This window comes from Pistacia vera, unplaced genomic scaffold, assembly GCF_008641045.1.
Source record: "Pistacia vera cultivar Batoury unplaced genomic scaffold, PisVer_v2 Contig132, whole genome shotgun sequence".
Taxonomy (NCBI): domain Eukaryota; kingdom Viridiplantae; phylum Streptophyta; class Magnoliopsida; order Sapindales; family Anacardiaceae; genus Pistacia; species Pistacia vera.
The window spans coordinates 131634-144218 of NW_022195380.1; the positions used below are offsets into that span (position 1 = coordinate 131634).

At 33.1% G+C, this 12585-nt stretch overlaps 1 protein-coding gene and 1 long non-coding RNA gene across 2 annotated transcripts; both read left to right on the forward strand.

Annotated features, from left to right (window-relative positions):
- Positions 1-209: 209 nt before the first annotated feature.
- LOC116122152 lies at positions 210-1865 on the forward strand. Its single transcript, XR_004126848.1, has 3 exons — positions 210-399; positions 1057-1121; positions 1817-1865. It is a non-coding gene; the product is annotated as an uncharacterized LOC116122152 (long non-coding RNA).
- Positions 1866-5694: 3829 nt separating this feature from the next.
- On the forward strand, positions 5695-10757 carry LOC116122173 (probable cyclic nucleotide-gated ion channel 20, chloroplastic). The gene is given in 11 exon segments (XM_031408078.1): positions 5695-5817; positions 6366-6415; positions 6417-6488; positions 6490-6594; positions 7199-7448; positions 8016-8161; positions 8628-8705; positions 9380-9509; positions 9713-9959; positions 10075-10237; positions 10631-10757. Coding segments are annotated over 11 exon segments (1491 nt in total).
- Positions 10758-12585: the final 1828 nt, after the last annotated feature.

A 12585-nucleotide genomic window follows, 5' to 3' on the forward strand; every position in this document is an offset into this window, starting at 1 on the left:
TTATACTTAACATGATAAAAAATAGAAAAGAAAGCAATGGTAACCACGTAGGGTTATTATTGTTATTTTTGAAACAAATAGGATATACATGTGATTTACCCTTGACAGAGAGAGGAACTCCACCTCATGAAAAGAGACACAGACAGACTCAAAGTAGATAACAGCAACTGGCCAATAACATGAAGCCAAACCATTTCCTACAACAAACCGACTTTTCAAAGTCTTCCGGGCATTTAAGTATAGTCAGCTCTCTCTTTCTCCTTCACTCTTGTTAGAGCTGGTTAAGTTTCCTATTCACTTCATCAACAATGAGTTCAATGCTCTTTTCTTGCATCCAATTGTAGAGAAAGGAGGGTTCTTTTTTCCTTTGCCACTTGGTGAGAATTCAGCTTCAAGCAGGTTAGTTTTCATTTCTGTGTCTTGTGGTTTTGTTTATAAAGGTGAAACTTTTACTGGGTTCATGAGAATGTAGTTGGCTTCATGAATTAGAGCTTTTGAAGAGCTCAAAATTGCTGTTTTTTTGTTGAAGTACGTTGTGTTTTTCAGTAAATGATCAGTTCAAAGCTCTTTACTTGCAGCCAATTATATAGAATAAAGGTTCTTTTCTCTATTTCCACTTGCTGAGAACTCAGCTTCAAGCAGGTTAGTTTAATTGTCTGTGTCTTGTGGTTTTGTATTATAAAGGTAAAACCGTAACTGGGTTCATGAGAATGTGGTTGGTGTCATGAATTAGAGCTTTTAAAGAGCTCAAAACTGCTGTATGTTGTGGAACTACTTTGTGTTTTTCATCGAATGAGTTCAAAGCTCTTTACTCAGCAAATTATAGAGAAAAAAGGGTTCTTTTTTCCGTTGTCACTTGTTGAGAATTAGCTTCAAGAAGGTTAGTTTTCTTGTTTGGGTCTTGTAGTTGTGTATATGGATTTAAATTGTAACTGAGTTCATGAGAATGTGGTTGGTGTCATGAATTAAAGCTTTTAAAGAGCTCAAAACAGCTGTTTGTTGTGGAAGAAGTACTTTTTGTTTTCATTAAATGAATTCCAAGCTCTTTACTTGCAGCCAATTATAGAGAACAAAGGGTTCTTTTCTCCAAGATCACTTGCTGAGAACTCAACTTCAAGAAGGTAAGGTTAGTTTTCTGGAGTATGTCTTGTAGTTGTGTGCATAGGTAAAACTTTTAACTGGGCATATGAGAATGTGGTTGGTTTCATGAATCAGAATTTTTAAAGAGCTCAAAACTGTTGTTTGTTTCAGAAGTACTTTTGGTTACTTGATGCCCTTGTTAAAAGCGCTTTTTCATACTTGCTTAACAGAATTCATAAAGAGGAAAAATTTGCAAGATTTTGACTTGTCTTTTAGAAATGAATGATGAAATTTGTTTAAACAACTCCAGCACAAAGGTTTTGAACTTGATTGTATTATTTATTGTTACTATTTAATGAACAAAATTTAAGAATGTCAAATGCAATTAGAGGATGTGAGCTGAGGTGCCCTCATAAAAAGCAAATAATTTGGTCAAAGAAGAAGTGTTGAATTAAGTCCTAAAATTCTGCAAATTTGTGCTATCTTTCCAAATATTTTTTTAAGTACTAGGATTGAGATTAAGGGTGGCCCCTCTTCAACTTGTAGTCTAAAGTAAAATTCCCTGTTGTAGATTTAGCTTAATAAAAAATGGACTGCTTTTCACCTTGAAAGTGCTCTTCTTGCCATCATAGTACATAGAAGTCAAGCTTTTCTACATTGGTTACTGACATTGGAGTTTTTGGGATTTTTATTTTTTGGTGGATTGGATTTTAGTTTATTTGATATTCTTTTGCAGGTCAAGAAATGGCTGGTTACGAGAAAGATGATTTACCAATGCTGTCAGATAATGAAAATGGGATTCTCGGCTTAATGTCTTTGCTCTCAGGACCAGGCGCATCACTTTCTATTCCTATGGATCTACAGAGTCCTATGACTCAACCTAATCTTGTTGGCCATACTGGTCCTCTACGGAATGGAGAAGAACACCATTTATACAGATGAGTGGCCCTTTATATATTAGCCGTATCGGGAAAACAATTTCCGACTGATCAAGTGTTACAAGTATTCAAATGCCAGAACGACTAGAAACATATCCTTCTTTTAGTGGAATGGAACAAAATGATTGGTCTGAAGATAGCTATGCAAGAAAAAAGAACATTTACTGAGGTCTGGACAATGGGGGATTTGCAACGATCCTTATTGCACAACTTGTCCGACGTTTTTACAATTACCAAGCGGCCAAGCAAAACATCAAAAAACTTCTGGTCTTTTTGATGCACGGTATTTTCTTACTCGACTAGCGGATTTTTCTTTCTGATGTGTTTCATGTGCCTTATACTTTTGTTGCAACTCCTAGAAGCATCATGAACGCAATACAACTCTAGCTAGCTATTTATTGCAGACCTTTCAAGTTTGATGGAGTTCCAGTCACATGTTTGATGTTGCCTGTGTTGAGCTTGTTGTTATATTGGGGATTTTGGTTAGAACTTATGATATACATACTTATTTGTATAGAGCACACATATATTCACATATATGCAACTGTAATCTTTTATACATGCTTGTTTTGGAAAATTTAATATATATTAATATCTAATTCTATACAACACTTATTTGATACTTGATTGTTTATTCTGAATCATTTTGGCCAAACTTCAACTTATTATCAGTCTTATTTTGTTTGCTTTCAGTATAATGCTCTTTACGGGGAGCCAAAGGTTGCGCTAGAAGATTTTTCTCTTTTCTGAGTTCGTTTGTTCCTGGAATCATGAATCCTCTACTAAAGTTGTTCAACAGTGGAACCAATTTTTATGTTATTTCTTGCTTGGTGGCGATTTTCATAGACCCTTTGTTTTTCTTCTTTTGTACATCCAAAAGGTACATTTCATCAATTATGGTTGTGGAAATTAAGTTTGGTTGTTCCCAAAGTTATTAATTTTCATATTTTGTGTTCTTGATACGATTCTAAAAAGTAGTTTTTAGTAATACTTCAACCCTTTCAACGTGATTTTGAGTTTTGATCTTGCTACTTCTATGTCCACACATCGAAGAAGGCGTTGTTACAAAAGTTGGAAAACTCTATTCAGATTTTACTAGATTTTTGAAAAATTGATAATGTGTGTTCACTTGAGCTATCTTTTCAAAACCATTGGCTTTAGTTAGCAGCACAACCAAATAGGTGTCCACTTGGAGATCAATTTTTAAATCACTTTATTTGTTGAATCTCCTTGGTGAATATTACTTTAGAGCATATATGAGTTCCATTACCATTTTTACTCCATTAAGTGTCTAATGAACAAGATACTAATATCATTTCTGCCTTTATACTGTTTGCATGATTCTTTGGGAGAGTCGAGTTACTGTTTCCTTACAGATCCTTTGGGCTTTGTGGTTAGGGTGGTTAATTTCTGGCTTCTAGAGAATTTATTTCCTTTGACTCATGTCCTTGGTACCTTTGTTCTAGTATTTCTTCTCTTCTATTGCTTTCTGTTATTTATGACTCTTAAGGTCTCCTTAATTGCTAGAGATTTCTAAATGAAGAAGATTTTCCTAGATTACAGAGAAACATGAAGAAGAAGGGCATACCAAAATCCAATGTTGTATTCATCTTGAACCAAAAAACTACTTTTTTTTAATGCTTGGTCTTCAACTTTGAAACAAAATCTTTTCCTCATGCTTTTTGAGTGTTATTATTGCACCTGTGAAGATACTTAGATGTTTGTGAAGTTTTTAATCAATTTTTCTGGGACAGGAGAAAAGCATCCTTTAAAGTATCTCTTAATTTTTCTGGATTAACTTCTTTCAAGTCCTGCAAAACCCCGGTAGAGAGCTATATTGAAGGATAGCTTTACAATAGCAAGGAATTGCAGTTTCTAAAATTTGCACTTGTCTTATTTTCTACCATACGTTTTGTTTTCAACTCATGGCCTCCTGAGCAGTATCATTTCGTGGAAAGTCCATATGTATATATATATATGTGTGTGTTGTTTCACTGCCCATAGTTTTATCTTTTATTTGTCATAACTTTGCGCATGGATCATCCCCACTTCTAACCGAAAATCTTTTGTAATATCTACTTCTTTCATGTTCTAGCAGGACTAAAAACTTTCATAATAACCCTAATTTAGTTACCCTATATGAATAAATAACTATGAAAACCAAACAATACAAGTTTAACGTGGTTGGACAAAACCTGCTATTTCCATTAATGAGAATAGAATGTGCAACACCTGATGTTGAGAAAACAATCAGACAAGCACAGCCCCTCAAAATGACATTTTAACTGGATTTCAGAAAGGTTTTATTTAGTTGCCATGGAGCAAAGTCCTATTTCCTGTTGTTGCAATATTCCTTCTACTCTAACTTGTGAAACCCTTCTCAATAGTGCCCTGGTCTTTGGCTTTTCTACTTCTTTTTCAAATATGGTGGTGTTTTCTTCCATTTTTCAAAATATATATTTTTTTGTTGATTATTTGTAGTATTTTTTCCCTTTTTCTTTTAGATTTTTCTAAAAACTGTAGTTCATCTTTGACTTTTCGTTGTTACTATGTGTTTAGGTTGTTTTTTATATATGTTGTGTGCTTGTCAAGATTTTCAGTATTAATATCATCTTATTTCATTACTTCACAGTAGTTTTACATATGCTTCTTTTCTGGATGCAGGATAATAAGTGCATAGCCATCAACTGCCCTGGCCTACAGCTATTGTGTTTTTAGATCCGTGACGATTTCGTGTACTTTTGAACATGCTTCTTCAGGTAGATTGATCCTTTATTGGTTTTTCTTTTTGTCATAACATTTGCCATATGTTTATGCTGATTTTTGCTACTATTAATTTCTATTTATTGGACCACAAGTGAGCTCCTTCATTATACAATCTCATATCATTGATCAGCCTACATCCATAAGACTGAATATGCAAGATGAAGGCTTAGATTGATTTTGTTTCTTCAAATTTCCAATAGTAGCATGCTCCAAACTATAGAGGTAAAAATAGAAAAATAGAAACATGGTGCCCTGAAATGCATAACTTAAATTTGTTTCTCTCAGTCATGGGTTGATTGTTAAGACAAAAATATAGATGTAGTGCATGAGATATACGAATATGAACTTAAGATCTTTGTTTCAATAGACTAATACTATCAAGTAATCACTTGACCTAAAAGTTTAAGTTGACAAGTAATTGCTCAACATTAGCATTAAGCTTTTTAACACAAGATTGGATTGAGCTCAATTATGGTTGCATTAGATTAAGGAAGATAATCTCATTTGTAATACTTTTACTGAAGAAAAGGAACTACATGCTTATTTGTCATTATGTATTTTTTAGAATAAAGTTTTCTGATGTTTACATGGTCTAGATTGTTGGATATACGCTTGGGATAAACATAACTTCTATCATTTTCTTTTCAGTTTTTTTATTATCATTGTGTTTTACTTAGCATTGAAGGTCTTTGATTTTGCGATTTGGTAGCTTGATTAGTTTAGAATCCTAAGAAATACTTTTAAGAGAAAGCTTCATATGTGTTATCTGATGCATTGCAAATGTATTGTGGAATTTGTGTGTATGGTTGTCTAAGAGTTCTTCTGTAATTCAGCATGGTACATGACTTATATCTAATATTTTCTTTTGCTTGTCTGATTAAATATTATTTATTTGTATTTTGCAGTTTAAATGGCATATGTTGCTCCCGAATCTAGTGGTTGGAGCTGGGGAGTTGTTGACCATCCAAAGAAAATAGCTCTCATCATTCTGGATACTTTGTTTTGACTTTTCATAGTATTACCACTTCCTCAAGTGAGTTTACCTTATCCTTCAACCCCCTTCCGCTTCTGATATCAAAAAAAAAAAAAAAACTCTTCGCTTCTCTGTGGTAATTTTTTATGTTTTTATTCTTTCTTTCATTATTTTTTTTTTTTTTTAATATTTGCTGCCTCTATGATTTAGATGGTAGATTTTATACTTAATGTACAATCAGATCGGTTTTGATTTGGCTCGGATTTAGGGTCTGAACTGATTTTGGTCCAGAATATGTAAAACTTTGAATAGTATTATAATTTAGTATGTTTGACCTCCTGTTATGTACATAATCTTATGTACATCTGTGTGCACATGAATTGTGTGTGTATGTACGATGATGGATTGGCGAAGGTATAACCACAAGTTACACTGTGTGAAAGATTTAAGCTCCCTAGTATTTTTTTTTTTTTTTTTTAATCTACTTGAATTGGTTAGGCATGTGCTTTGTATATTCTATTTACTCCCACCGCATATGTACATGCTTCTATTTATTGTTCTATACGTTTTGTTCCATGTCATAAGTTATCTCCTTTCCTTGTTTACAGATAATGATATTGATGTTCTCCGTAACTTGCATTATCGGAGCAAATATGCTAAAATCTTTTACGAACAGCAGTTCTTGTTCAGTATGTTCCCAAATTGTATAGGTTTCTGCCTCTGTTTGCTGGTCAGTCATCACGGATTTGAGTCGGCATGGGCAAATTTTTTCATGAATTTTTCACTTATGTCTTGTCCGGTCAGTTATTGGACAGGCTGGTACCTTTTCGGTTACAGGTAGGCAAAAGTCATATAGCATTTAAAATTGCTTATTTCATCTTTTAAATACTTTCCTGCATTTGCTTTATCTGGAAGTTTGACATGCTTCTCTTAAGTTGCTTAACTGTTTGTGGTACATTTATAAATCATATTCAATCATTTATCACATGAGATATGCAGGCATAAGGCAGTCCCTGATATGTTTTCTTGAAGTGATAATTCACAATCAAATATTGCATCATTCTCTCTCTCTCTTGGTGGCACATCGAAATGCATGTCTTCAGACTTATAACATGCTTGAAAATATCATTTATAAATTAGCATCTCAAACATTTCCACAAATTCTTTCATTCATTTTGTTTTTGCACTTATAAATCAACGCTGGGAACAGAGAAATTTAAGCAACAAAATAGATTCCTTCATTTTTTTCTATTTTTGATAAGTCCTTGCATGCTGTTTACTTTATATTTCTAGATATCAACATGAAGTTATCTTTCTGTTATTATGGTTCACCAGAAAAGTTTTTTTTTTTTATTAATAAATGTGTGAAAGTGTAGATGAAATTTTTCTTTACTTTTTTCTTTACTTTCTCTTGCTTCCCTGTCTCTTTCTTGTAACAGAGGGTTAATCAATGTCTTCGAAATGCCTGCGATGGAAACCAACTTTGCGATTATATAGATTGTGGCCGTGGGAATGTTACTGATAAATTTATTTATAATGTTACAAAATGGAATACTTGGAAAGAAGATGAAATATCTAATTCTTGTTTCGGGGAAGATGATTTCTATGGAATTTATCAGCAAGCTGTCAACCTTACCACAATACATAATATTGCCATCAGATACACATATTCGCTGTTTTGGGGATTCCAGGTAATATTGCCACCAGAGCACTTGGCACTGCTGAACTCACTTGGTGTAGGCTAATTAGACATTGATTTTCTGATTAATTTTTACATTAAATTTCTATTTGTTGAGCGGTAATAGAACGTACAGCAGTTCTGTTCGTAGAGGTTTAATGTTTTGTTGGTATGCCTCATAGTTGGAGTCAAGTCTGAGCAAACCTAATACCTTTTCCTCATATGTTATATCAGGATGTTGATTGTCATTGACCATTTGTTTTCCTATCATTCCATAAGTTGAAATCTTACTGGTTTTGCGTCTGCTTAATGTTTGAATAGAAGCTCAGGCTTGATTGCTCCTTTGTTCTTTAATGGTAACACTGTTTTAACATGTAAAATTACGAAAAATTGGTTTTGGATTGAAGTACTTCGCTTTCCAGTTTATGCTTCATATTTTCCTCTCCCATGTGTTTTTTTTCTGTCTTGTTATCTTTTTAATAAAAGTATTTTTGATAGTGAAATAAATATTGTTTCAAACTCTGTAAACTTATTGATACTGTTTGTTGACATTATGTGTTTATGTTTGATATTTTTGAAGCAAATCAGTACTCTTGCGGGAAATCAAACTCCAAGCTATTTTGTTTGGGAAGTACTTTTTACCATGGCCATTATTGGACTCGGGCTCCTGCTCTTTGCTTTTCTCATTGGAAATATGCAAAACTTCCTCCAGGCTCTCGTAAAGAGGTACAACTTTTTACTAATTCATTTTCTCGAAAATTGTCATATCGGTTATCAGTGGTACTTTTTTCCCCTACAAAACTCAAACCCCTAAATAAGTGGATAATATCCATAGATCCAACGACATACAACGAGTTGGACATACTTGTAATTAATGCATTTGATTCTCTGCTCAAATTCAACGGATTCACCTGGAAAATGTTTGATAAATTTCCATATTCTGAAGGTTACATGTGGCAAATCAGGTATCACAATTATAATAATAAGAGTTTGTCTTAAAGAGAAAATCGGCTAACATGAATATTTGACATCCAATATTCAAATGCCTCTCTTACCGATAAATTTTGTATGCTTAGGATTTTCTTGCTACGAATAGTTTTGACTAATTAAGTTTAGCTTGTTTAAACAACTTTGATTTTCAATAAATCATTCAGTGGGACTTTTTGCTAAATGATATTTGTTCTTTTTTCAGGAAGTTAGACATGTCACTAAGGAGACGAGATGTGGAGCAATGGATGAGCCATAGGCGCTTGCCCGAAGACCTTAGAAAGTATTTCACCATAAGTTTGAACTTATATCATACTTGTGAATTATTACATTTGAAAAATGTGTTTGTTTGACTACATGGCTCGTGAAATTGTGTTTAAACTTTGATCTTTGTCAATGCCCCATCAGGGCTGTTGTCTTATCTCTAGACGTGCCCACCATGCAAGTCACTGAAAACACCTGAATGAACAATATAAATAGGCAGTCAAGTTTATTACTATAACAAAGGCAACTTCTTTCTTCATTTTCGATTCCAAGTAAAATATATGCAGTGTTGTAGATTCTATCTAATTAGAATCATGGATCGGAACCCTATTTGATCCCCTAGTAAATTGTTCATTGGATCCCAAAAGTAAAGCTTTTTCCTGAGTGACGAGAAGGATCATGCCGGCAAATGGCACTATAGACTTTTATGTCTAAAGCAAAATGAAAAAGTAGTTGACCTTTTATGCAGAATATCTGGTCTTAGGTTTGGTTTCAGTGAGATGTTTAGTCTCCGCTGACTCTAGGTGGGCTTGATCAAGGGCTATTATTCTCCTGTGTGAAAGAGATCATAGATTTTACTAATGGCGTTGATGAGAATGAGAATATTAATTGCATTCTTTTGTCTAGTTCTATCCTCAGATGATTTGCAACATCTATTTACAAATTGACCTATAAAATTGCTGTAATGAATAGGCAAGTACGAGCAGCTGAACGATATAATTGGGCTGCAACCAGAGGGGTGAATGAAGAAATGCTGTTTGAGAATTTGCCCGAAAACCTTCGGAGAGACATCAGACGTCATCTCTTCAAATTTGTGAAGAAAGTAAGCAACAGAATATCTAAAAATCTGAAGTTGTATATGAGTTCGTGCATTGCGCATAAAACGAAATTGTTGTCTTTATCGTTATCATCATTATTGTTAGCAGTAGTTGTAGCTTTTCGTAACTTCCTTGAGCTTTGGTCATTGATAATATGTTGTCAAATTATGTCAATCCGTAGTAAACTTGGAAATGTGTCATTTTGCAGGTTCGAATTTTCGCCCTGATGGACGAACCGATATTAGATTCGATTTGTGAGAGGTTGAGACAAAGGACATACATCAAAGAAAGCAAAATTCTATATCACGGTGGTCTGATAGAAAAGATGGTTTTTATTGTGCGTGGGAAAATGGTGAGCACAGGAGAAGATGGGATAAGAGTTCCCTTATCCGAGGGGGATGTTTGTGGTGAGGAACTCCTTACATGGTGTCTTGAGCATTCTTCTGTAAATAGAGGTATTATTATGATTAGTATTAACTCCTTTTAGTTGAATTGACTTCTGTTCGCGACTGAGACGACTTAGCATGAAACAAATAAACATTATTTTCATCAACACGATTTCTGTTGCAGATGTAAAGCAAAAAAGGATCCCCGGGCAGCGTTTGCTCAGCAACAGGACAGTAGAATGCTTAACAAATGTAGAAGCATTTTCACTCCGAGCATCAGATATTGAAGAAGTTACTAGTCTTTTCGCTAGATTCTTGCGGAATCCTCGCGTTCAAGGAGCCATAAGGTTATTTCTGAATCAATTCATATCTTAATGCATATAAAAGTAATATTTTCTAGTAAGTTCACCTGATTTACTTTCCAAATGTTGATATTGTTTTACAAAGTTATTTCTAGAAAAAAAACCAAAACAGATCTAGCAAAGTAGGACTTCTAAATTCTGTTGAGACTTGTTATTACAAGTTATAACAAATGTTAGACTTGTAATACTTGTAAGATGTTATGAAATGCTCGATATTTTTATCGATACTTCAGCCGAATCCTACTTTCTATGACGAATATGAAAGAACAAATAATTATCAATGGATAAGCAGTATTTTCTAGGAAGTTTTGGTAAGAAACAAAATCTCTCTTTCGTTAATACAAGATGTAACAATATCATTTTTCTCTTCACATGCAGGTATGAATCCCCGTATTGGCGAAGCCTTGCTGCTACACGTATTCAGGTAGCTTGGCGATACAGGAAGAAACGCTTGAATCGTGCTGATACCTCACAATCTCAGTCCAAGCATTCGTCCACATCATAGTCTTTCTACTCCTTGTAAGATACACATTATTGATTGATGATTATATGCAGTACAGTGTCAGTATCTAGCTTTCAACATCAAGCTAGATATTTTGCCAGCTTTTAAAAAAATACATAATGTAAATTATAATATCACACGCGTAGTCGTAGAAATATTTTCTATTGTAGAATCTGCATTGTGTATCCTGGTTATGAAAAGGTCTAGATTACCACAGACATACCAGATGATCTATATGTTCATGTATTTAAAATATTTTCTTTGATTCTATTTTGAACATAAACGTGATTAGTTATTTTAATATTAAGTATTTTTATGCCTCAATGTATCCAGGTTGAATCATTTCTGGGAGGATGAATTGATTGTGATAATTAGAATGCAATCTCTTGAGATTATATTTGATTATGTGATTATAATTGTTATATATGAGATTTTTATAAAATGAAGATGGGTGGCTTTAATCCATGTAGCCTTGTCTTGATATAAATTGCTTTGATATCTGCATCAAATGCTGGAAGAAGTGTTAAAAATAGAATTGATTTATTATTTTATCTGCATACTCAGTCTAATGGCATTGTATGATGTATGATACGATTCGATACGGGTCGTTAACAATACGTATCAGAGAGTGAATCATAAACATATTTATACGTTGATATGTATCCTACAATATGATACGTATCCGTTTGTATCCTTAAAAATATCGATATAAATTGATACGATTTTATTAAGTTGGACCAAAAGTCCAAAAAAAATTTTAGGTCGAATGACATTTGTATGCTTGTCTAATAGCATTTGTAGGTATGTCATTTGTATGCTTGTCTAATGACATTTTGTACATCCATCATCTACGTATTCTTATCTAATGATATTTATACACGATTCTATGCACGTATATACTTATCAACCAAAAAATTAAGTATACTTTATATTATGATTTTGGAATATAGAGTATGGTTGTCAAATCGTGTATCGTATCGTGTATTGAAAACCTTATTTTTTGAATCGCGTAACGCGTATTGTATTGCAGGATATGCCTTTTTCTAAAAAATAATAAATTTTTCTAAAAATTAATATCATCCCCATGATTAATTAACAATTTTGTGGTATTAATAGCTTTAAATTATGGTATTACATAATCAAAATTAATTACAAAATTAAGAATATATCATTTTCTCACAATCATTTATATCATTTTCAAGATCAATGTTAATATCTATAACTTCACTTGTGTTGTTATTATCATGCAAAATGGGTAACACATATTCCTTTTTACTTTTTTCATGCAAAATAGGTAAATTTGATAGGTTTTAGTGAACCGGGTTGGGTGACCCGAATTCGACCTGAAATTTTTTTTGGACCTTTGGCCTAAATTAATAAAATCGTATCAGTTTATATCGATATTTTTAAGGATATAAACGGATATATATTATATTGTAGGATACATATCAACGTATAGATATGTTTATGATTCACTCTCTGATACGTATCATTGGCGACTCGTATTGAATCGTATCATAGGATACGTATCGCGTATAGAGAATACTAACAAAATGGTACAGAGAGTAATTATTAGTTTATAAAATTAAGAAGGCGAGGTTATTCTTACTAAACCCTGAACCCGAAATCGACAATAATCTCATCATTTTTTGCTTAAAGTTTTTGGTAGCAAAATGAAAATAAAAACCTTAGCTCCGTTTGGTTGGTTTTTGGGAATACTACTTTTAGTATTCCCAAAAAAGTTAAACAGTAAAATACCAAAAAACTCACAATATTATTCAACTTTTTTTAAACCCCCTAAATTTGTTAATTTAATTAAATACCCCTAAAT